At 45.1% G+C, this 24,001-nt stretch overlaps 1 protein-coding gene across 3 annotated transcripts in view; it reads right to left on the bottom strand.

The window, feature by feature from the left end:
* AP2A1 (adaptor related protein complex 2 subunit alpha 1) overlaps positions 1-23,733 on the bottom strand; it is a 125,403-nt gene extending 101,670 nt beyond the window's left edge. Inside the window, exon 1 of one of the 3 annotated variants that reach the window (XM_073602245.1) lies at positions 23,383-23,733. In XM_073602245.1, the coding sequence (XP_073458346.1) occupies positions 23,383-23,449 (67 nt within the window). In that variant the 5' untranslated portion in view covers positions 23,450-23,733. The remainder of the gene's footprint in view (positions 1-23,382) is intronic. The other 2 variants (XM_073602243.1, XM_073602244.1) reach the window with 2 other exon arrangements.
* Positions 23,734-24,001: the final 268 nt, after the last annotated feature.

Raw genomic sequence — 24,001 nt, 5'->3', positions numbered from 1 at the left:
GGCGAACAGCAATGGGGATAGTGGGCATCCCTGATGAGTGCCCCTGTGTAGATTAAAGGGTGGGGACAAATTGTTATTGACACCAATCCTAGCCCTGGGTCCCGAGTATAATAATTTTACCCAAGCAAAAATTGACTTCCCAGACCAAATCTTGCCAGGATTTCCAAGAGGTAGGGCCACTCCACGCTGTAAAAAGCCTTTTCAGCACAAGTGTATTCTATCTGCTGGAGTTATCCGAGTTACCCTTTGTATGAATGCCTGGACTAAAGAGTGTGAAGCAAGAGGCCTTTGGAAAACCACTGCCAAGGCCGAAATTTGACCTTTGATTATATACTCAAGGCCAGCTTCATTTCTACTCCCCTTTCCCGCGCTCTGCGCGGAGATAGCCGGCCCTGTAGTGAGGGCGGATCGAGGGGGGGTGGGGGTCTTCAGCAGGGGAGAACCTGACCTCTCTGATGGTGGATGGTCCCCCCAAACCCCAACTGATTGCTGACAGAGCAGGAGAAATAGCAACACTTGAGCACATCACAGGGGAAGCATGGAATGCTGGAAGCCAGGTATGTAGTGTAGTAGCTTTTACACCCTCTGGTGGCAAAACACAGGCAAGGCATCGCATACTCACACCAGAAAGATCAAGTGAATTTTTATATATATATATACATATATACATACATATACACACACATACACACACACACACACACGCATTATACACAGTGGGGAGTGAGGAACACAGAATTGTTGACATTTTTGCAGATTTATTAAAAAAGAAAAACTGAAATATCACATGGTCCTAAAGCGGAGTTTCACGAAAAAAAAATGTTTTAGATGTCAGCAGCTGCAAATACTGCAGCTGCTGACTTTTAAAATAAGGACACTTACCTGTCCCGGGGTCCAGCGATGTCAGCACCCGAGACCGAACCGTCCCTCGGGTACTGCCGCCGCCATTCTCACTGACGGAATCAGGAAGTGAAGCGTTGCGGCTTCACTGCCCAGTTCCCTACTGCGCATGCGCGAGTCGCGCTGCGCGTCTACACTGGTCCCCGTTGTGTTGTGGGAACTGGGTATTTCCCAAAACACAACGGGGGTGGGCGAGGAGTCTGCGGCTAGCTATACCCGGAAGTGGGTGCAGATACCTGTATCTGCACAGGGCTCTGCGGGCTGAGTTCAGTAGTGCCGTGGTCTTAGAGGATATTCTGACAGTTTCCGCTGAGGCATCTGCTAAGAAGGCTGCCGCTCTAGTTAGTGTGGGGATGGTTTTTATTAGTTCTTCCCTGGGCGTGTCGTTTTCCAGCAGTTCTTGCAGCTGGGTTAACCAGATTAGCAAAGTCCGGGCTGTGCAGGTGGAAGCAATAGCCGGATTTAGGTTTGCCGCCCCTGCTTCCCATGCCCTTTTCAGGAGGGCTTCTATTTTCTTGTCCATGGGGTTGCTTAGGGTACTTGCGTCATCAAAGGCCAAGTCAGATTTGTTTGTAATTTTTGCCAGAGAGGCATCCACCTTGGGGCATTTAGCCCAGGTTTTGATGTCTGCTTCCGCAAACGGGTATCTGCGTTTGATTGTGGCGGGTATAAAAAGTTTTTTCTCTGGGTCTTCCCATTCTTTTTTGACTATGTCTTTAAAGCGGAGCGGCACCGAAAAAAAAATTTTTAAAAGTCAGCAGCTACAAATACTGCAGCTGCTGACTTTTAAAACATGGACACTTACCTGTCCAGGGCGCCCGCGATGTCGGCACCCGAGGCCGAAGCGTCTCTCCGTCCTCGGGTGCTGCCGCCTCCATCTTCGGTAAGGGAATCAGGAAGTGAAGCCGTGCGGCTTCACTTCCCGGTTCCCTACTGCGCATGCGCGAGTCGCGCAGCGCAATACGAATGGTCCCTGCTGCCTCTGGAACCCGTGTGTTTCCCAGCAGGCAGCGGGGGGGGGGGGGGGGAACAGGATGTGGCGTAAATACCCGCAGATTCTGCGGCTATCTACGCCGGAAGTGGGTACAGATACCTGTAATATACAGGTATCTGTACCCCCCTCCCCCCTGAAAGGTGCCAACTGTGTCACCGGAGGGGGGAGGAATCTAATGAGTGGAAGTTCCACTTTTGGGTGGAACTCCACTTTAAGGGTTTGGTGTACAGGGAATGTTCTTGGCTTCTTGGGCTGTAGCTCCTTGTACATCCTGTCGTGTATAGTGAGCTCTGCGGTTTTCTGTTCTTTAATGCCTAGAGTGTCAGTGATGGCTTTAAGAAGACTGACTGTGTCCTCTGAGGGAAACAGGTTGCAGTCTGCAGTGTCATCTTCCTCCTCTGAGTCTGAACAGATTCCGTCTTCCGATTCAGATTGCTCGGATTCATCTGAATCCACCTCTTGTTCTGCCTGTACCTTGTTACCCGCCGGAATGTATGTTCCGCTGGTAGATGGGATACTGGCCTGACCGACACTTGATGGCGCTTCTAATTTTTCAATAGCTGAGCGTAGTGGCGCCATGGTGCACTGAATTTCTTTCTTAAAAGAATTGAGCAGGTCTTTCAAAAATCCCTGCGATTCTTTGGCCACCATTTTGTCTATGCATTTCTGACATAGGGGTTTTTTCCAATCTGGGGAAAGCCTGTGGCTGCATGAGGCACGTTTTGCCTTTCGCCTTCCTTTCCTCGGGGGTCTTTGCCTAGAAGCAAGCATAGTAAACAAAGTCCCCGTGAGGCAGGAGGTCAAAGACTGCCTGTAGGTAGGCAGTTCTGTAGAGAGGTTAAGACAGAGATAATTCTAGAGTATTCTGGCTTACCGTGGAGCTGTCCTGGCTCGCAGGATCTGCAGGGCAGGGTGGAGAAGCGTCAGACATGATCAGCCACCAGGATCCTCTGCTTAGAGGGCCTTTTTAACTGCTTCCTGCATAAGCTCCGGCCCCGCCCCCAGCTGACCCCGTGCAGGTTGGTGGACACACCTGCACATGCCGCTGCCTTTTGGTATACTCCTCCATGGTAGTGATAGGAAGGGCATGTATCAAAAGGTTAATTTGTAATCTAAGTGTATATATCTGCTTTTTCTTTTTTTTTTTTTTAAATTCCCGCCCCTGAAAGTCCTGGGTGTCCCGCTCTATCTCCTCCCGGAGATAGGCTACGGGAAAATGGCCGCCACCCGGAAACGCCTCTGCTCCGGCGCCATCTTGGCACACCCACAGTCTCCATGGGGCGCCCTGTATGGCGGCGTGCCGAGGACGCCACCGCGCCGCACGGACAGCGGGCGGCCGGCTGGATCAGCCGCATCGCTCTGGGACCTAGATGGAAGGTAAAAATAACCTATCCAATCGGAGTGCTGCGGCGGCGGGGGGGGGGGGGGGGTTGGCGGCCATCCAGTACATGCTGATGTATCCCCCTGGCGGCCCCCAGACACAGTTGTCTAGAGAAACGGCTTTCATAGAAAGCATATCAGAGGGATGGTCAAACCTGCTAAAAAAACAGAATGGCAGGCCCTAGAGCAGCGGCATGGGGGGGGATGACAGAGTCCTCCTGCAGCCTGGGAGGATGATTGCAGACCCCTCAGTAGGGGCAAAATCTCAGGCTTTGAGCAAGGTTGCTCAGTGCTGCTCCTGCTCGCCCTCCCAAGGCCCGTTGGGCTTTATGGGATGCTGGCAGGGGGTCTCCTGCAACAAGCACAGACAAGTGAAAAAATAACAAACATTCTTTGCAGCTCCTGTGGGTCCGGAGGAAACACAAAACAACTGAGGCACACAGGTAAGACTGTGAAATTTATAATGGTGGACTAATGTGTTTCCTGTTTTAGGGAGGAGGAGCCTATCTCTCGGATGCTGCTCTGGAAGACGATTCGAGAAAAGGACGTCAATTGTGTTTAGGTACAGCGTCACATGACACCTGAACACCATCCTTTTTTGCCCTTTCCCTGCCCCTCTCCATCAGCACTGGGGTCACATTAGTTGAGTGAGGGAAAAAAAAAAAATCGAGTGAGAAGAGAAAAACTAGAATTCTAGTCAGTACCAGTGTATTTGCTTTGTAAGAATAATTCACTTCTAATTTTGGGTGTCCTACGTGTTGGATGTTGCTGCATTATGTAAAACTATTGGTTTATTGGACATGTCAAATCGGCGGCAATTGCACCCTCCTAATCAGTGCGACGCTGCATTTGCGGCGCCGCAACAATTTCAAAAAGTCGTTTCTGTACTACCTTTTGCGATTTTGGGGTGCGATTTCCATTGACATCTGTGTAGAAACCCGCACAGAAGTCTGAAATCGCAGCCGAAATCGGGACTGACATGTGGGAGTGAAATTGTGCAAGTTCAGCTGAACTCGCATGGCTTCATTCCCGCAGCTCAGAGTGAACCTGGGCTTAAGGGTGCCCTGCCTGAAACATGCGTTACCACGTCCGCTATTTCATCATGGACCTCACCAGATTTGGCTCCTGTGGACTTCGCCCTCTTCTCAAAGATGAAGATCCAGCTCAAAGGTTGCCGTTTTGACACCATTGCGTTGTTTCAGTGCGAATTGAATGCAAATTGAATTACTGAAATATATAAACTTTTTGATGATATTCTAAATTTTTTAAGATGCATCTGTACACCATGAATTCAGTCTCAAAGAAAAAGAAGATGCTGTGTGGACAGGGGCAGGTTGCAGGGCTGAGGTATAGGTTTTCCAGTTCCATTTATTCATATTTCTGTGTTTTATATACGTTTGAGCTGACAATTCCACCCTTCCCAATAATATCTGCTGCACACAGATCATTACCTCTTCTTCAGTTCTGCATTTCTGAGAAATGCCACAAAGAAATACATAATAAGGCTCCTTTCACACCGGTGTGCTTTCGCTCTGCTTTTTCAGAGCGATGAGTGTGAAAAACAGGCACTCAGCATAAATTCGGTTAAACAAATTTATTTTCTAAAAGAGTATAATCTTTAAAAAAAAAAAAAAAAAGGGGCTCCACTCGCCCAAACGTACACAGAAATAAAACAGCTTCCTAGGTCTGGACTGTGTGCGTTCCACAGAACACAGCGCAAAAAACGGACGTTCCGTAAAAGAAAAAAAAAAAAAAGAACTTTTTTTTTGCACTGTGGTCTGCCCGTTATTCACACTCAGTTACATGTGAATACCCCACTGCATAAACGCCACGGAGGAGGCAGTCATATTGACCCCCGGGACATCAGGACCAGAGGAAGATCTGATTATATGCCTTTTACCCCTGCAGGGGTAAAGAGATCTGGTGAGTGCATAAACAAGAGGGGATCACGAAAAGTCACTTTATCTGACACGGAAGCTGTGATAAAGTATCACTTTGGTATCCTGCACAAGTCACTTGGGAATTTTTGATCATGGACATTTATGAATAAATTTTTTATAAGTTTGTTGCAGATCTGGACGTTTCTCTTTTATACGCCGATTACTTCACCGCTGTTACAAAATTTAGCACCAATTTTGTTTGCTTATATTAGAGAAATTTATATATATATATATATATATATACACACACACACACACACACACACACTCGCGTCTGTGATGAAAAGCCGATACACGGCACTTCCTGTTCACATCACCAGCTGTGAGTGATTGGACACAGTTGATCACGTGGTAAAGAGTATCCGTCAGAGACTCTTTACCGAGATTGGTGTTGCAGTGTGTGTTGCAGGCACGCGCCGGCTGTTATCCTGAAAGAAGTCATAAGATGTCTAGTCAGGATAATGGAATATAGCAAAATGAAGGCCGGGCAGACATGGTTAAATTACTTGTAATAGGCATAAAAGTGATAAAAAAAATAAATAAAAAATGAAAAAACAAAATTTAAAAGCGCCCTCATCCCTCCGTGCTCACGCACAGAAGCAAATGCATACTTACAGTGGATATAAAAAGTCTACACACCCGTTAAAATGTCAGGTTTCTGTGATGTAAAAAAAAAAAAACATGAGACAAAGAAATCATTTCAGAACTTTTTCCACCTTTAAAGTTGTTGTTAAGCCACTCTAACAAGTATGCACCATCTGCGCCGTCTCCTTATGCAGTATCCCTCATTGTGTGCGATTTATAAAAATAAATGCTGTAAATACTTCATGTAAGAGCCGATAACCACGATCACATGACCGGCCAGGTCTCTCCTTTCCTCCTGTCAGATGCAGCGGGAGGGGCCTAGATTCTCCCGCTGATGTCACTTGGGAAGGGAGGAGGAGAGACCCGGCCGGTCATGTGATCGCAATCTCGGCTCTTACATGAGGCATTTACTTTTATAAATTATACACCGAGGGGGGACACTGCATAAGGAGACAGCGCAGATGGTGCATACAAATTACAGTTATTTGAGCAGCAGGAGCGGAGGGGGCGGCACACTCATGAGCCAACAGGCAGCGAGGGGAGGGGGAGGACAACACAGGAGCACAGAGGAGACGCAGGACAGCAGGCTGCAGATGACGGAGGCACGTAAACTGATCGCGGTGTCAGGGCTCAGCAGCCATGACACATCGTGGTCAGTTTACATAGGGGAGGGAAGAAACTGGCAGGATCAGTCAGGTTTTTTAGATGTTACAGGGGGTCAAATGACACAGGACAAGCACTGTCATAACATGTTTTAGCCACCTCCCGCCCGTGCTATAGCAGAATGATGGCTACAACGCGGGCCTTAATTGCCGGGAGGCCGTCAATAGACGTCCTATCAAGCATGCACTGCCAGCGCGTCCCTGCAGGGTGCGCTTTGTGATCACTGAGCCTGAGACTCAGCTGATCACAGATCGGAGTAAGGGGCCGATCCCAGCCCCTTAGCTGATCAAGTGATGTAAACAAAAGATCGGTAATCGCCGATAACTGGCTTCTGTCAGAGGGACATCGGCCCCTCACACAGAGAGCTGCTGCCTTGTCTGTGCCTACCAGTGCCCTCCACAAGCACCACCTACTAGAGCAGCTTCTCAGTGCCACCTCATCAAGGCCTTCTAATCAGTGCCCATAAGTGCAGCCACATCAGCGCACATCAATGAAGAAAAAAAAAATGACCTGTTTTCAAAATATTATAACAAACTTAATTTTTATTTTTTCGGTCTTTTTCCTTTTTTTTTTAGCAAACCCATCAGTGATTAAATACCACCAAAAGAAAGCTCTATTTGTGTGAGAAACAAAAAAAAATTATAAAAATTTAATTTGGGTACAGTGTTGCTTGACCGTGCAATTGTCATTTCAAAGTGTGACAGCGCTGAAAGCTTAAAATTGGCCTGGGCAGGAAGGGGGTTTAAGTGCCCAGTAAGCAAGTGGTTAAAAGGATACTTTGTTGAAGCACCTTTTGATTTTATTACAGCACTTGACTTGGCAATATTTACCCACTCTTTGCAAAAACACTCCAAACCTGTCAGATTGCGTGGGCATCGCCTGTGCACAGCCCTGTTCAGATCATCCCACAGACTTTCAATCAGATTCAGGTCTGGGATCTGCCTGGGCCATTCCAAAACTTTATTCTTCTTCTGGTGAAGCCATTCCTTTGTAATGTAATTTAGATGTATGCTTTGGGTCGTTGTCATACTAAAAGATGAAGTTCCTCTTCATGTTCAGCTTTCTAGCAGAAGCCTGAAGATTTTGTGCCAATAATGACTGCCATTTGGAACTGTTCATAATTCCCTCTACCTTGACTAAGGCCCTTGTTCCAGCTGAAGAAAAACAGCCCCAAAGCATGATACTACACCATGGATCACTGTGGGTAAGGTGTTCTTTTGGTGGTGGAATTATGGCTAAAAAGTTCAACCTTGATTTCAGACCAGAACACATTTTCCCACATGCGTTTGGGAGACTTCAGATGTCTCTTTGCAAGATTTGGCCAGCCTTGGATGTCTTTCTTGGTAAAAAAAGGCTTCTGCCTTACCATTCTACCCCATAGCCCAGACAAATGAAGAAGAATACGGGAGATTGTTGTCCCATGTACCACGTAGCCAGTACTTGCCAGATATTCCTGCAGCCCCTTTAATGTTGCTGTAGGCCTCTTGGTAGCCTCCCTGACCAGTAATTTTCTTGTATTTTCATCATTTTTGGAGGGACATTCAGTTCATGGTAATGTCACTGTTGTGCCATATTTTCTCCACTTGATGATGACTGTCTGCACTATGGTATATCTAATGCCTTGGAAATTCTTTTGTACCTTTCTCCTGACTGATACCCTTTAACAATGAGATCCTCTGATGTTTTGGAAGCTCTCTGCGGACCATGGCTTTTGCTGTAGGATGCCACTGAGAAAATGTCAGGAAAGACCTACTAGAATTGCTGAACTTTATTTGGGGTTGATCAGAGGCACTTTAAGCCTAGGTTCACACTGACTGCGGGAATGAAATCGTGCAAGTTCAGCTGAACTTGCACAATTTAATTCTCGCATGCCAGTCCCGACTTTGATGGCGATTTCAGAGACATCTGTGCGGGTTTGTGCACAGATGTCAATGGAAATCGCACCCCGAAAAATAATAATAAAAAAAAAAAATAATAATAATATAATGTTTGGGGGTTATAAGTAATTTCCTAGCAATAATACTTAAAACGAAGTTCCACCCAAAAATGGAACTTTTGCTTTTTGGATTCCTCCCCCCCTCCGGTGTCACATTTGGCACCTTTTAGGGGGGAGCAGATACCTGGCTCATGCAGATATTTGCTCCCACTTCTGGGCATAGATAACCGCAGGCTCCGCAGCGATCTACACCATGTCCGGCCCTCATCCATCCCCCCCCACTGTCTTCTGGGAGACACAGGTCCCAGACAGCAGGGATCAGTGAGGACACGCAGCGCGACTCGCGCATGAGCAGTAGGCAACCAGGCTGTAAAGCCGCAAGGCTTCACTTCCTGGTTCCCTTACCGAAGATGGACGCGCCTCTACCCGAGAGCAGAGGGTCAGATCAGCTTCGGGTGAGGACATCGCGGGCACCCTGGACAGGTAAGTGTCCATATTTTAAAAGTCAGCAGCTGCAGTATTTGTACACATTGGATGTTATCAATGCTAAGGAAGGTAAATTTATTAGAGACAAATCTGCACACGATAACGGATATGCATACAAGTGGAATCAATCTACATATAGTAAACCTATGACTAGACCTTCTACTTTTACTGCACCTAAAATGGATAACGATATGCATAATGCTTCTTCTGCTTCCTCCCTATCATCTAATCAATCAACTACCTATCAGGATGTATCCCACCACAGAGTACCAAAGAAACGAAAGGGTGAACTCAACGCGACATCCAAAGAGTCACTTCAACGTACCTTCAGGCCTACGCTCACTCAATGACAATCCATGGTTCGCTCCACTTCACAATCCCTCACTCCTCTCTCACGTTCTATGCCGAGTACACTAGGCACGTCTTCTCCATCCTCCACTCTTGCACAGAGAACTGTCACATCTATAACGCCTTCATCTTTGGCCTCTATCACCACTAGACGGGTAAGTGAGCCCTATGTTTCCTATTTGTGCTAGAGCTGCACAATTAATCGTTAAAAAATCGTGATCTCGATTCACCTCCCCTGACGATCTCTCCTGCTGAGTTTGCCGATTCTTTCATATAAACAAGTGGAGAGATTATCCAGGCAGTCTGCCAAGTTTAGAACTTGAAACATTGTATCTAACTTCCTTCTTAGATCAAAGGGATAAACTTCTCTGTGTAAACAAATAACCTGGGCAATCTGCCAAGCTTTAAACATGTAAATGCAGGAAGTTTAACCACTTAAAGTCTAAATCTTTTTCTGACACTTCTTTCTTAAGTTAAAATCAATATTTTTTGCTAAAAAAAAATTACTTGGAACCCCCAAACATTATATATATATATATATATATATTTTATCTCTCAATATTTTTTTTTTTTTTAGCAGAGACTCTAGGGAATAAAATGGCAATTGCTGCAATATTTTATGTCACACTGTATTTGCCCAGCGGTCTTTCAAATGCGATTTTTTGGGAAAAAATACACTTCAATAAATAAAAAAAAAAAAAAACGAAACAGTAAAGTTAGCACAATTTTTTTTGTTTTAATGTGAAAGATGATGTTACGTCGCGAGAATCGTGATCTATCCTCTAAGCAAAAAAATCGTGATTCTCATTTTAGCCAGAATCGTGCAGCTCTAATTTGTGCACAATCTATTGATCCCAAAATTGCTCCTATTTTTTTACATCCACACACCGGAGCACTCTGAGTTTAGCTTCGACCCCTCCAATATGCAAGGACAACATTGAGACACAGGACTAGAGAACATCAATCTCTTGCTTTGAGGAACTGCAGGCTATTGATGATCTAACTGATCTGTGGGAGGAGGGACACACTGGCGATGATGCGTCTCCATTCCCTCTCATGGCTGGCGTCGTTGTCCCCGGTGTCGCCTCTTAAACCAAAATCACCAGCTTTCCCTATTCTCAGCACTAACGCCAACATTTGGGCTTTTGTTCAACCGATTACTAACGAGATAGATGAGATTGATCTTGAAAACCTTCATACTAACAATCTTTCCAAGAAACAAAAACAGGCGCTTAGATCCCTTCAGAATCACCCCAGGCTGGTGGTTAAACCCGCCGACAAGAGTGGTAATGTTGTTGTCATGGATGTCGAGGGATATGAACGTATGTGCCTCGACATCCTTGACAACAGGGATTGCTACCGCCCAAACGATGATTGAGAATTACATTCTTAAATACCATACCATTATCCTCAAAGCCCTTCATCGAGGAGTAATTGACCAAAATACTTGGAGCTACTTAAATATCCAAGAGCCCAAAATTTCTACCTTTTACGCACTGCCTAAAGTGCACAAATCACTTATCAATTCCCCAGGCCGTCCAATTGTATCGGGCTGCCAGGGTTTAACAGAAAATAACAGTTCTCTTGTTGATAAATACTTATATCCTCATGTAACATCCCTTTTTTCATACATCAAGGATACCATTGATCTCTTCCGTACACTTGAAGGTAAACATCTCCCCAAAAATGTTTGGCTTGTAACCATAGATGTGAAAAGTTTATATGAACATCCCACATAGAAAGGGCGTGGAAGTAATTTGTAACCATTTAAGAGAGGGGACCCTTGGCAGATCCTTACAGCCAGTTTGTCCTTGACCTGTTAGAGTTCATTCTTAACCACCTCAATACTGGGCACTTTCACCCCCTTCCTGCCCAAGCCATTTTTCAGCTTTCAGCGATGTCGCACTTTGAATGACAATTGCGCGGTTATGCAACACTGTACCCTAATGAAATTTTTAACATTTTTTTCCCCACAAATAGAGCTTTCTTTTGGTGGTATTTGATCACCTCTGCGGTTTTTATTTATTGCACCATAAACAAAAGAAGAGGGACAAGTTTGAAAAAACACAATTTTTTTACTTTTTGCTATAATAAATATCCAATTTTTTTTTTGTTAAACTTTTTCCTCAGTTTAGGCCGATACGTATTCTACATATTTTTGGTAAAAAAAAAAAAAAAAAAAAAAAAAAAAAACGCAATAAGCGTATATTGATTGTTTTGCGCAAAAGTTATAGAGTCTACAAAATAGGGATAGATTTATAGCATTTTTATTTATTTATTTTTTACTAGTAATGGTGGTGATCTGCGATTTTTTTCGTGACTGCGATATTGCGGCAGACATATCGGGACACTTTTGACACATTTTTGGGACCACATTTATACAGCGATCCGTGCTATAAAAATGCATTGATTACTGTGTAAATGTGACTGGCAGGGAAGGGGTTAACACTAGGGGGTGATCGAGGGGTTAAATGTGTGTCCTAGGGAGGTGATTCTAACTGTAGGGGAGGGGACTGACTGGGGGAGGTGACCAATCGGTGTCCCTTTGTACAAGGGACACACCATCGGTCTCCTCTCCTCTGACAGGACGTGGATCTGTGCGTTTACATACACAGATCCACGGACCTGCTCTGTTACCCGGCAATCGCGGGTGCCCAGCGGACATCGCGGCCACCGGGCACGCACATAGGGTCCCGAGCAACGCGGCGGGCACGCGCCCCCTAGTGGCTCAGGAGGGCGATCACGTCATAACAACAGAACGCTCACAACAACAGCTGCCTCGTCCCGCCATCATATGACAGTGGGCGGTCAGATAGTGGTTAAGCGGAATGTTTTTATGCTTGGACCCTCCCATTTCCTCCAGGTGCAGGTGGTGGCTATGGGGACACATTGTGCCCAATCTTACGCCAACCTGTACCTGGGGGGATGGGAAAGGGAACTTTTTGGAGCTGGTGACTCTTCTGGCTTATTGCAATATGTTACATAGTAGGTGAGGTTGAAAAAAAAAGACACAAGTCCAACCTATGTGTGTGATTATATGTCAGTATTACCTTGTATATCCCTGTATGTTGTGGTCGTTCAGGTGCTAATCTAATAGTTTGTCATGTCATTTCTTGGCACAGATATATAGATGATATTTTGCTCTTTTGGTCTGGTACTAGGGATGAGCTCTCAGTTCATGGACAAACTGGCTGTTAATGAATTTAATTTAAAATTTACTATGGAATGTAGCCAACATCAAATTAGATTTGTTGACGCAGAGGGAGCACTTTACTCTTCTTTATATGCACAGTTGCACACCCTAAACCCTTATTACGAAGTATTCCTTGCAGTCGATATTTAATACTCAAAAGAAATTGTACGCTTGACTCTGATTTTCAGAAGGCTGCTAGGGAACTCCACAATAGATTGAGAAAGAGGCTATAGTCGCAAACTTTTAAAGAAAGCATTCAATCAAGTCAACAAAAAAGGAGAGAAAAGGATCTTATTTTCTCTAATAAGGTAGTGAATACCCAACAATCAGTCAGAATTATCACCCAGTATTCTAAGAGCCCTTGCACACTGGGGTGGTTTGCAGGCGCTATTGCGCTAATAATAGCGCCTGCAAACCGCCCCGAAAGTGCCGCTGCTTTCATTCCAGTGTGAAAGCCCCGAGGGCTTGCACACTGGAGCGATGCGCTGGCAGGACGGTAAAAAAAGTCCTGCCAGCAGCATCTTCGGAGCGGTGAAGGAGCGGTGTGTATACCGCTCCCTTACCGCTCCTGCCCATTGAAATCAATGGGACGGCGCGGCTATACTGCCGGCAAAGCGCCTCTACAGAGGCGCTTTGCGGTGGTATTTAACCCTTTCTCGGCCGCTAGCGGGGGGTAAAACCGCCCCGCTAGCGGCCGCATACCGACGGTAAAACGCCGCTAATAATAGCGGCGTTTTACCGCCGACGCCGCCCCCGTGTGCAAGGGCTCTACAACATGCTCAAGTAAAAAATGTTTTGACCACATTTTGGGCCCTTCTCACTGCCTATCATTACTAAATATTTTAATCCCTACCCTGAGATCACGTATCGACATGCACCTTCCCTGAAGGATCGTCTGATCGTCACCATTCCCCCTTTACTTCAGACAGCTGCCCTCCTGCTGGCACTTTTACCAGAGATGCGATGTATGCCACTTTATCCCTGGTGGTTCAGAATTTTTACCCAGCAGCCTTACTCATAATATTAAACACAGAGTCATTTGCAATACTATAGGCGTTGTTTTTTTGGCCAGTGTGGACATTTCTACTTCGGCAAGACCAAGCGTCTTTTTTTTTTTTTAAACGAATCAGCGATCATACAATACCCATTTCCAAACGTCTCATGACTATTGCCATCAGCAGACATGTTGGACTCCAACATGACTTTGATCCCAGCATGATTAGCTTTACTGCCCTTGAGCATGTCCCCTTACATGCTAGGGGCGGAGGCATCGATCGTATTTTATTACAACTAGAGACTCGGTGGATCCATACCTTAGATGCCACCCAATATCCGGGCCTAAACTAAATATATTAGCTTCAAATCCTCCGTATAAAATCTGAATCAAACAGAATGTATATTTATTCTGATTTGCCCTTGTTGGGAACATCATTTGGTGTCTGACCCTTAATACCAGCTGTTTTGGCCTTAACAATACCTGTTTATAAGGTCTTTTTCCCTCCTATACTCTCCCCCGTTTCCATCTTGACCACTATCTTTTGGTGATTTCCTTATCTGTTCATATGATGCTGTTTTGTTGTATTTTTTGTATTACCATGCCAAGTTTAACTCCGTTATTTCTTGTTAATTTTTTCACAGTAGTATTGTCCTATGTATGCATTAATACTTGTTTATTATTGTCTTTAATAATTGTTATTCTATCATAGGATTCTGTTTCTTTTGTCACGTTTCCTTGTGTAAATTTGTATTACTCTGTTGATCGACCATCATGGCTCCTGATGACAGGGACTGATTCTTTGCCGCCCCCTGCCTGTGTGTTCCCTTGTTGCCTGGTGGCGCATTTGGGCACCTTCTTTTGGCACTGATCGGGTACCATGGGTGGTTGTACGGACGCCCAGGGCTTGGGTACCCTCCGGGTCTCTCGCCCACCTTTTGGCCGGTGCCCTATATGCTGTTTTCGTCCACTCCATATGCTCTCCCCTGGGATCTGGCTGCCTGCTGTCATGTACCTGAGCCAAAGCAAATATGCAGAGAGGGGCTCCCCTTGCGGCTAGGTGCGGTATACCTCTGAAAGTGCCACAGAAGGTATACAGCCTGAAGTAGCATGGGTTGCCGGCAGGATCCGGATGGGTCCAGAAGAGCGTCACCTTGTGAGGACTGCCAGGTTGTGGTGGTGCACAGGAACTTCCCGCTGTGCTTGGAATAGACCGTGCTTCAGAGGACAGCAGTGGACACCCGGCTGAGGGTCAAACACAGGATGGCCAGAAGCAAGAGCAAGTCTGGGAAGTAAGCTGAGGTCATAAACTGGTAATCAAGCAGGAGCAAAGTCGGTATAGCAAGCCGGGGTCATGCACAGGTAATCAGGCAGAGGCAAAGTCCATATAGCAAGCCGGGGTCATGCACAGGAAATCAGGCAGAGGCAAAGTCCATATAGCTAGCCAGGGTCATGCACAGGTTATCAGGCAAAGGCAAAGTCCATATAGCAAAGCCAGGGTCATGCACGGATAATCATCAGAAGGAAGGTCAAGGAGCAAGCCAGGGGATGAGCCAGGAGAGGAGGTCAACAGGTCTGGAACGAGCCGGGACAAGAACAGGAGATTCAAAAAGTAACAGAGGTTCAGGAGTACAGGAAGCTGACGACAATCCAGCAATTTGGGTCAGACAGTGGCAGCCTTTTATAGGCCAGCAGGGGGACCCATCTGTCACATGATGTGCCTATGGCGCCCATTCCTTCTACTGGCAAGATTGCCAGTACTTCCAAGACCATTTCCCTGCCACCTGCTCTGTCTGGGCGGGTCATCTAGCTGTTTGATCCCACCCATTCACTCTATACCTCTATCTGTGCCTCTGACGCCACGCTCTACATGACTAGTGTTGTCTGACGCTCAGCATCATGTGATTGCACGGCACCTTGGGGAATTGTGGGTGGGTGGTGGACACACTTGCGCATGCGCCATGGCCTTTCCTCGTCCGCACTCGGCCGGTGACGTCAGACGCCGACTGAGTGGGGGTGCTATATACGGCCGTTATTGCCAGTTCAACTCCTGCTGGTGTTCAGGGGCAGCCTCGCTGATACTGCACGATACCCAGGTATATCTGTTTTGCCTTGCTATCCCACTAATTGTTTGATGCACTCCTGATCTTTTAGTAGCAACTTTTCACTCATAACGTTATCATTTGTTTTTTGGTTTCCCATTGAATTGTTTTCTTTCCTTGCCACTTCAGCCCCTTGATTGGTTGTGCAACAAAATATAAATTTACAATTAGGTTGCTAGGGACCTAGGGTGATTAGCACCTTGCCCCATCAGGCATACTGATGCATGTGTGCACCTAATCCAGTGTACATTTATATATGTATTTTACACACATACACTTCCCTTCCTTCTTTTTGTAATCCTTTTGTGATTTTTATTCACATTTTTCAATTTTTATTAAGTTTACTTACTCCTCCATCGTTGTTTCTTTTAACCCTTCCTTTCTTCATTATTTCACATACAGGGCTTATTTGCCACCTGTTCAAATTTATTATCTTTAGCGCAACTACTTTTGGCACCCCTGTACTTGTGCTTATTTTCCTACAGAGTAATTGTAAGTATTGAGGCTACGTTAGCCCACTGGAATAGACTAATTATGTCCATCCTTAGACATTTATTGTTCCCTTTTTTTCGTCCTCCTTTTTAGTTTTAGCTTGGTTCCTTATATGCCCCCCGCAACTGCCCTTCATTGTATCCCCTCTGCTGCCTTTGGACGGCCCGGATGCGTGTTTCATTCAGTGGGGAGGGAACGCTTGTGGTAGGTGGGGCGGTGGACCATTGGGAGTATGGTTTATGAGCCATGCCGAACGATCAACACAGTACTTAATATGGTTATGTATACTTTATCACTTTTTGCTAAATTGTTTTTCTGTATACATTACTATTAGAGCCATTATCGCGCTTGGCAATTACTAACTCCCCTGAAGAAGCCATTGTTTGGCGAAACATGTAGGGATCGCTACCAGTAATTGCCGTTATATGTAGGGTTGTCCTGATACCACTTTTTTAAGACCGAGTACAAGTACCGATACTTTTTTTCAAGTACTCACCGATACCGATTACCGATACTTTTTTTTTAATGTCACGTGACAGTGTTTTTTGGGGTTTTTTTTTTTACAATTTTTTTTTTGTTTTTTAGGGAGGGAGGGGGTGGATGGTGTCTGTGTTTTTTTTTTATTTTAAATTTTATTATTTTTTTCAATAATTTTTTTTTATTATTTATTGCAATACTTTTTTTTTTTATTAGCCCTGTTGGGGGGCTTTGTGAGTTATCGGAGGTCTTAATAGACCCCTTAAATCTCCCCCTTGAGACAGAGAAAGACACAGAGGATAGAGATTCCCCAGTTCCTTTCTCTGCAGTCTCAGCTGCATTGAAAATGAATGGAGAGAAGACAGCGGCTCCTCTCCATTCATAAACTGAGACATCGTAATCACAGGTTACAATGTTTTAGTTATGTGAATGGACAGAGTCAGTGATCAGTGACTCTGTTCATACAGAAAAGGAAGGAGGACGACATGGAGAGGGACAGCAGAACGGAGGGGGACACGGAGGAAAATTGGAGTGGGACAGCAGCAGAACGGCGGGGGGAGGAAGAAAGGTGGGGGACAGCAGAACGGAGGGGGACAGCAGCATAAAGGAGGGGAACACGGAGGAAGAAAGGAGGGGGACAGCAGAACGGAGGGGGACAGCAGCAGAATATGGAGGAAGAAAGGAGTGGGACAGCAGAACGGAGGGGGCATGGAGGGGGACTGGAGGAGGATGAGGGGACAGTCAGCAGTGATTGTGTGTGGGAGAGTTGCAAGCACCGATCACCGCTGTATAGATTTCACTAAAGCAGCTGAAAGCGGGGGGGGGGGGGGGGGGGAGCTTGTAAATCCCCCACTCACCGATCACCGCTGACTGTCCAGGTATCGGGTGAAGCATCGGGAGCATTTGCCCAAGTACTTGGGCAAATGGTTGGTATCGGTGCCAATACCGATACTAGTATCGGTATCAGGACAACCCTAGTTATATGGATATTTTGGCCAGTATTGACCATGCGGCACAGTGGTGTAGTGGTTAGCACTCTCGCCTAGCAGTAAGAAGGGTCGCTGGTTCGAATCCCAACCACCACACTACCTGCCTGGAGTTTGCATGTTCTCCCTGTGCATGCGTGGGTTTCCTCCGGGTACTCCGGTTTCCTCCCACACTCCAAAGACATGCTGGTAGGTTAATTGGATCCTGTCTAAATTGTCCCTAGTATGTATGGATGTTGGTTTTAATTAATAAAAAGTATTTTTATACCACAAACATATTGTTTACTATTATACGCTGAGCACAGTATAATCCCTAGCTTCTACCCTACATTTACAATCGGTTATACAATTTTGCAAATAATTGTTCATAAATGTAACACAAAATGTATTCTGTTACATTTCTTTAGTGGAACTAACCCAAATCAGTGTACATTTAGCCTGTAGGAAAGTCCACAAACTATGATATATCTGAAAATTGTACTGATGTTACTCTCAGCTGTCTATCATTTCTTGAGATGCAAAAACATCAGGACAGTAGAAATACCCCCCAAATTACCCTTTTTTGGAAAGTAGACAGTCCAAGATATTTAGTAAGAGGCATGGCAGGATTTTAAGTTTCCACAATTTTTTTTTTTTTAAATACTGTCACCAGTGCAGTACAGCGTTGTCATAACTGGTGTGGAGGTGGTCAGGGACACCGACTGAAGACATTACAGAGGAAAAAAAAAAATATATATAGTTTTACTGTTTTTTAAAACACACTGAGCAAAGCAATATGTTACCATAGTAACACTGTACTGCTCTGGGGAAGTAATCAGTATATATATATATATATATATATATATATAAAAAATGTATTTATTTATTTATTTTTTTTTTTTTACACATTATGCTTATAGCGAGAGCTGCACGATTAGTTGTTAAAAGATTGCGATCCGACCCCCAGACATGATCTTAATCCAGCATTTCTATTGGTTGCTTAACAAGCAATGACTCAATCAGCTGTCAGAGAAGTTTCCCTGCTCACAGCTGTAACAAAAACAAAAAAAAAAAAACAAAAAAAAAAAAAACACCAAACAAACAGCTGCCAATATTTATCAACAACATTGCTCAGCTGCTGAAAAAAAACAGATAAAAAGAAGCATTGTATCGTCGTAGCTGTCCTTCTGTTTATTCATTTACAGCTCAAAAGGGATGAACTTGTCTGCAAGTGAAGTCAGTTTAAAGAGGAACTGCAGTCTGCTCACATAATTTGTAATAAAAACCACATTTGCCATTCTGAAGCTTCACTCCAACCACTTTACATATTGTTTCATATATACTGTGATTCTGTACTTGCCAAATATGCTGCAGAAGTCTCCCTCCACCGAGTCTGGCTACATCCATTTTAACTGTGGGAAGCTGAAGCTGCTGCTTGTTCAGTTCCTGGATTTACAGACACACAGATGCTCTGCAGCTCTCATTGACGTTCTTATGACTTAACCCCCCCCCCCAGCAAATGAGGAGGAGAGGGAAATTTGTTTTTTTATTAAATTGTTTTTGTTTAACCCCTTGTTAACCCTTAATTTACTCCAAAACAGCCTTATTAATGCCTTATTCTCCTTCTCCATTTAAATTATTTTACTGGAGGAGATTTTTTTCACCATTTACTTCTATTTTCTAATTATTAATCATTTTAAAAAATTGTTCGCTTTGTTCATTAACCACTTGCCGACCAACTGCCGCAGTTAGACTGCGGCAGGTTGGCTTGGCTGCGCGAATCACCGTCATTGTATGTCGGGCGTGTCCACTAAGATCTGTGGGCACGCGCTTGCCCATTCTCTAGCGGTGGAGCGAATCAGCCGGTCCATCGATCACCTGTGACCGCTCCACAGAGAGGCAGAACGGGGATCTGCCAGTGTAAACAAAGCAGACCCCTGTTCTGTCAGGGGAGTAGAGTATGACTGTCTGTTCCTATTGATTAGGAACAGTGATCTCTCTCCACTCCGTCAGTCAACTCCCCCCACAGTTAGACAGCACCTCCCTATGGAACATTTAACCCTTTGATCGCTCCTGGTGTTAACCCCTTCCCTGACAGTGTCTTGGCAGTAATCAGTGCATTTTTATAGCACTGATCGCTGTATAAAATGTCACTTGTCACAAAAAAAAAAAAAAGTGTCCGATCTGTCCACCGCAATGTCGCAGTCCCGATAAAAAGCGTAGATCACCAGCATTACTAGTAAAAGTAAAAAAATAATGAATAATAAAAATGCCATAAATCTATCCCCTATTTTGTAGACGCGATAACTTTTGTGCAAAATTTAGATTTTTTTTACCAAAAATATGTAGACGAATACTTACTGACCTAAACTGAGGAAGAAATTTTTTTTTCACATTTTTTGGGGGGATATTATAGCAAAAAGTAAAAAATGTTGGGGTTTTTTTTCAAAATTGTCAGCCTCTTTTTGTTTTAAGCGCAAAAAATAAAAACCACAGAGGTGATCAAATACCACCAAAAGCAAGCTCTATTTGTGGGGAAGAAAAAAAAAAACAAAAAAACAAAAAAACAAAAAAACAGGACATCAATTTTGTTTGGGTACAACATCGCACGACCACGCAAATTGTCAGTTAAAGCGAAGCAGTGCCGTATCGCAAAAAGATGGCCTGGTAATGAAGTGGGTAAATCCTTCCAGGGCTGAAGTGGTTAGGGACTGCCCATATGTTGTGGCAGGGCTGCCCTTTTGTGCTAAACGACTTACCTGTTGCGCTGGCCACCCGTGATAGCTCCTCAGAAAGGGAGAATGGGGATCTGCCTACGTAAGCAAAGCAGATGGGAGTACAGAGAGATTGTTTGTTCCTAATGTTTGTTCCTAACGATAGGGAACAGCGATCTCTCCCAGTCAGTAAGCACCTCCCTAGGACACACTTGACCCCTTGATCGCCCCCTAGTGTTAAACCCTTCACTGCCAGTGTCATTTATACATCGATCAGTGCTTATTTTTAAACTCTAATTATTCTAATAATGTCACTGGTTCAAAATAAAAAAAAAGTGTCCGATCTATCCGCCACAATATTGCAGTGCAGCTAAAAAAATAGCTGATTAATAATAAAAAATAATAATAATACCACCATAAATTTATCCCTTATTTTATAGACACTATAACTTTTGCGCAAACCAATCAATATACCCTTATTGCGATTTTTTTAACCAAAAATATATAGAATACATATTGGCCAAAACTGATCTTTTTTTTTTTTTCTTTGGATATGTATTAAAGCAAAAAAAAAAATTTTTTTTTTAATTGTCTGTCTTTTTTGATCAAATACCACCAAGAGAAAGCTCTATTTGTGGAGAAAAAAAAAGGATATCAGTTTTATTTGGGTACAGCGTTGCATGGCGCTATTTTTTTTAATTCATGAAACTGTTTTTCTCCAAACAAAAACGTTTGAAAAATGACTGCACAAATACCGTGTGGGATAAAAAGTTGCAACGACCACCATTTTATTCCTTAGGGTCTCTGCTATATATATATATAATGATTTTTACATATAAAAGCGAAAGTGTCAGAATTGCCCAGGGTAGCAAGTGGTTAAAAACAGTCTCTCTGGAACATTATGATATATGGAAGTGAGGGAAAAGCCCTTAGCTCATAGTTTTCACAATGGCCTTTTTTTTTTTTTGCTGATAAATACCCATTTTTTTCTATTTATACATTACTTCCTCCTTGTGATCGCCTAGGCGATTGCGTCACTAGGTGATTCGCAAGTGTCCCTGGGATAGCGGCATCACGTATCCCATGACTCCTTGCGAATCACCTACTGCTGAAATCTTGCGTATGCAGGGAGACAGAGTAGCTGTCAGAATTCATCGATGATGTCGGGGCTGGGCGGGACCGAACAGCTATCGAACACCAGCCAATAGGATGGGGTCAAGGCGGGACGCTACATGTATGCGGCTCTGCCCCCTTTCTTAAGAAGCCCAATAATTGGCTGGTGTTCAATAGCTGCTCTGTCCCGCCCACCCCTGATGAATTCTGTCAGCTCCTCTCTCTCCCTGCACACAGTTAGATTACAAGTCTGCTCAGTAAGGTTGAACTGGATGGACTTGTGTCTTTTTTCAACCTATGTAATGTTGTACCGTCTCAGCGTGGGCTACATACGCGCGTGTGTATATATTTTTTTTTTTTTTTTTACACATTATGCTTATAGCAAGAGCTGCACGATTAGTTGTTAAAAGATTGCGATCCGACCCCCAGACATGATCTTAATCCAGCATTTCTATTATATATAGCGAGATTTTGGTGTTGGTGGTGCATGATGGGTAAACAGCTGCACAAAAATCCAGGAAATTAACAGGAGAGGGCTTCAGATGCCCACAACTAAAATGGAACCTGCCTGCTTCCGAAATCAGTAAGTAACTATTTTTAAAGAAAGTAAAAGCGCAAAAAAATAGGACATGTTAGAAATGTTCATTTACAGGTTTAGACAGTTACAGAGCAGTCTTTATATATATAATTTTTTTTTTTTTTTTTTTTTTTTTTTTTTAATGTTTGGGGGACTGGAACTCCCCTTTAACGGGTCCTCTGATGGAAGTATAAATGGATAAATGACAGTGAAACAAACGATTTAGGCCCCTTTCACACTTATATGACTTGTCCCACGATTTTGTACTACAAAAATCGCATGACAAGTCATTCTCCATGATTTTTAATGACTACCATTCATATTGGCACGACTTTAAGTCGTACCGACTTCAAAGTAGTCCCTGCACTACTTTGGTCCAACTTCCATGCGAGTTGATGTCCATAGACTTCAATGTTAAACCTTCAAATAGCATGCAAATCGTACCTGAATAATATAGACACAATTTCAGTACAACTTTGTAAGCACACGCAGCATTTGTAAACCCCAACCCTGTAAAGTCGTACAAAGCAGTACTGATCCCAATTCGCAGTAAAATTACGCGACTTTGAAGTCGCAAAATGTGAAAAGGGCCTTAGTGGTTTTACAAATAAATAAATCAAAGTTACATTATCAGCACGCAAGGAATGCTAACTGTCACATTGGTTGTGCTCTCAACCCAACTGTCAAACCTTCAAATGACTGGTGTCACAACTGATCACATATGCAGCCCCATGGCAGTTGCAAATCAAAAAAAAGGCTAAAATGGCAGCTTCCATGGCTGAAAAGATTAGGAGGGTTTACTTCTGCTTTAATATTCTCTTCTCAAAAGATTTGGCCTTCTTTGCATTCCAAAGGGTTTCCTTAGAGGAGGATGATGCCACATGGAAGTCAGGAGAAAGGTGAGTGATGGGGCCCCCGCTCCCCGTACGACGACCCCGGCGGACAGACCCCCCGCTCCCCGTACGACGACCCCGGCGGACAGACCCCCCGCTCCCCATACGATGACCCCGGCGGACAGACGCCCCCGCTCCCCATAGGACAACCCCGGCGGACAGACGCCCCCGCTCCCCATAGGACAACCCCGGCGGACAGACGCCCCCGCTCCCCATAGGACAACCCCGGCGGACAGACCACCCGCTCCCCGTACGATGACCCCGGCGGACAGACCCCCCGCTCCCCATAGGACAACCCCGGCGGACAGACGCCCCCGCTCCCCATAGGACAACCCCGGCGGACAGACGCCCCCGCACGATGACCCCGGCGGACAGACGCCCCGCACGACGACCCTGGTGACTGAACAGACATTGATATATATTGAGTACCATATTCACAGATCAGGTTGTGGATGTGACAATCAATGGTCGGGGTCAGGCCCTGATCTAGATATACGAATGACCCCCCCTTAGTAGGAGGTCTGTTCTGCCATGACAGGCTCTCCACACCCCATTCAAACTTCCTGACAGCCGCCCACATTCACACATACAGGCCGCAGTCCCCTCCCTTCTCCCCGGGGCCCCACTCACAGTTCCTGATGTCGGAGATGAAGACAGCCAGTCCCCGCATCCCGTCCCCTTTTGACACGGCCGGCATCTTGTAGACTACGAGTGTCCAGACCCAGGAAAGGAAGACTTCACACAGCGGAGGCGGAACAGGCCAGGCAGTGAGGGACTGAGGCGAATACCGGGCTTATCCTGAACTCTCCGCTGCAGCAAAGCGACCCCCCCGGCTAATTAATGGACCTGACCAGCGCCTGAAACAGACAGGCTGACGGAGAACAGCAGGAAATCCGCCGCGCAGGCTTCTCCCGCCCCGCCTGTTCCGTCATTGGACCGCGCCTGATACGTCTCGCCAGGGATTGTACCAACGCAATGTCCATCAAAGCAGCGGCCAGAGGGCGGGGAAGAAGGGTGTGGAGTGGGAAATGACGTTTCTCTTCCAACTTAGTGTATCAGTGTACGCTGCCGAGTTCTGCACAGAGTACCAATACTAGTGGCTGGGCGGGGTTCAGTGGTAGGCGCTGATTGGACTGAATGTCATGGTGTGGGTGGGCTTTCCAGGCGGCCCCCGTTCGTAATTGGTATCCTATATACAGTAGAAGCTAACGGTTCCCAATCCTAAAGAGGGCGGAGGTGATTGCCTGCC

Source organism: Aquarana catesbeiana, linkage group LG10 (genome assembly GCF_042186555.1).
Source record: "Aquarana catesbeiana isolate 2022-GZ linkage group LG10, ASM4218655v1, whole genome shotgun sequence".
Lineage (NCBI taxonomy): Eukaryota > Metazoa > Chordata > Amphibia > Anura > Ranidae > Aquarana > Aquarana catesbeiana.
Note: the sequence above shows the minus strand (reverse complement) of the source record. Positions and strands in the feature narration are given on the sequence as shown.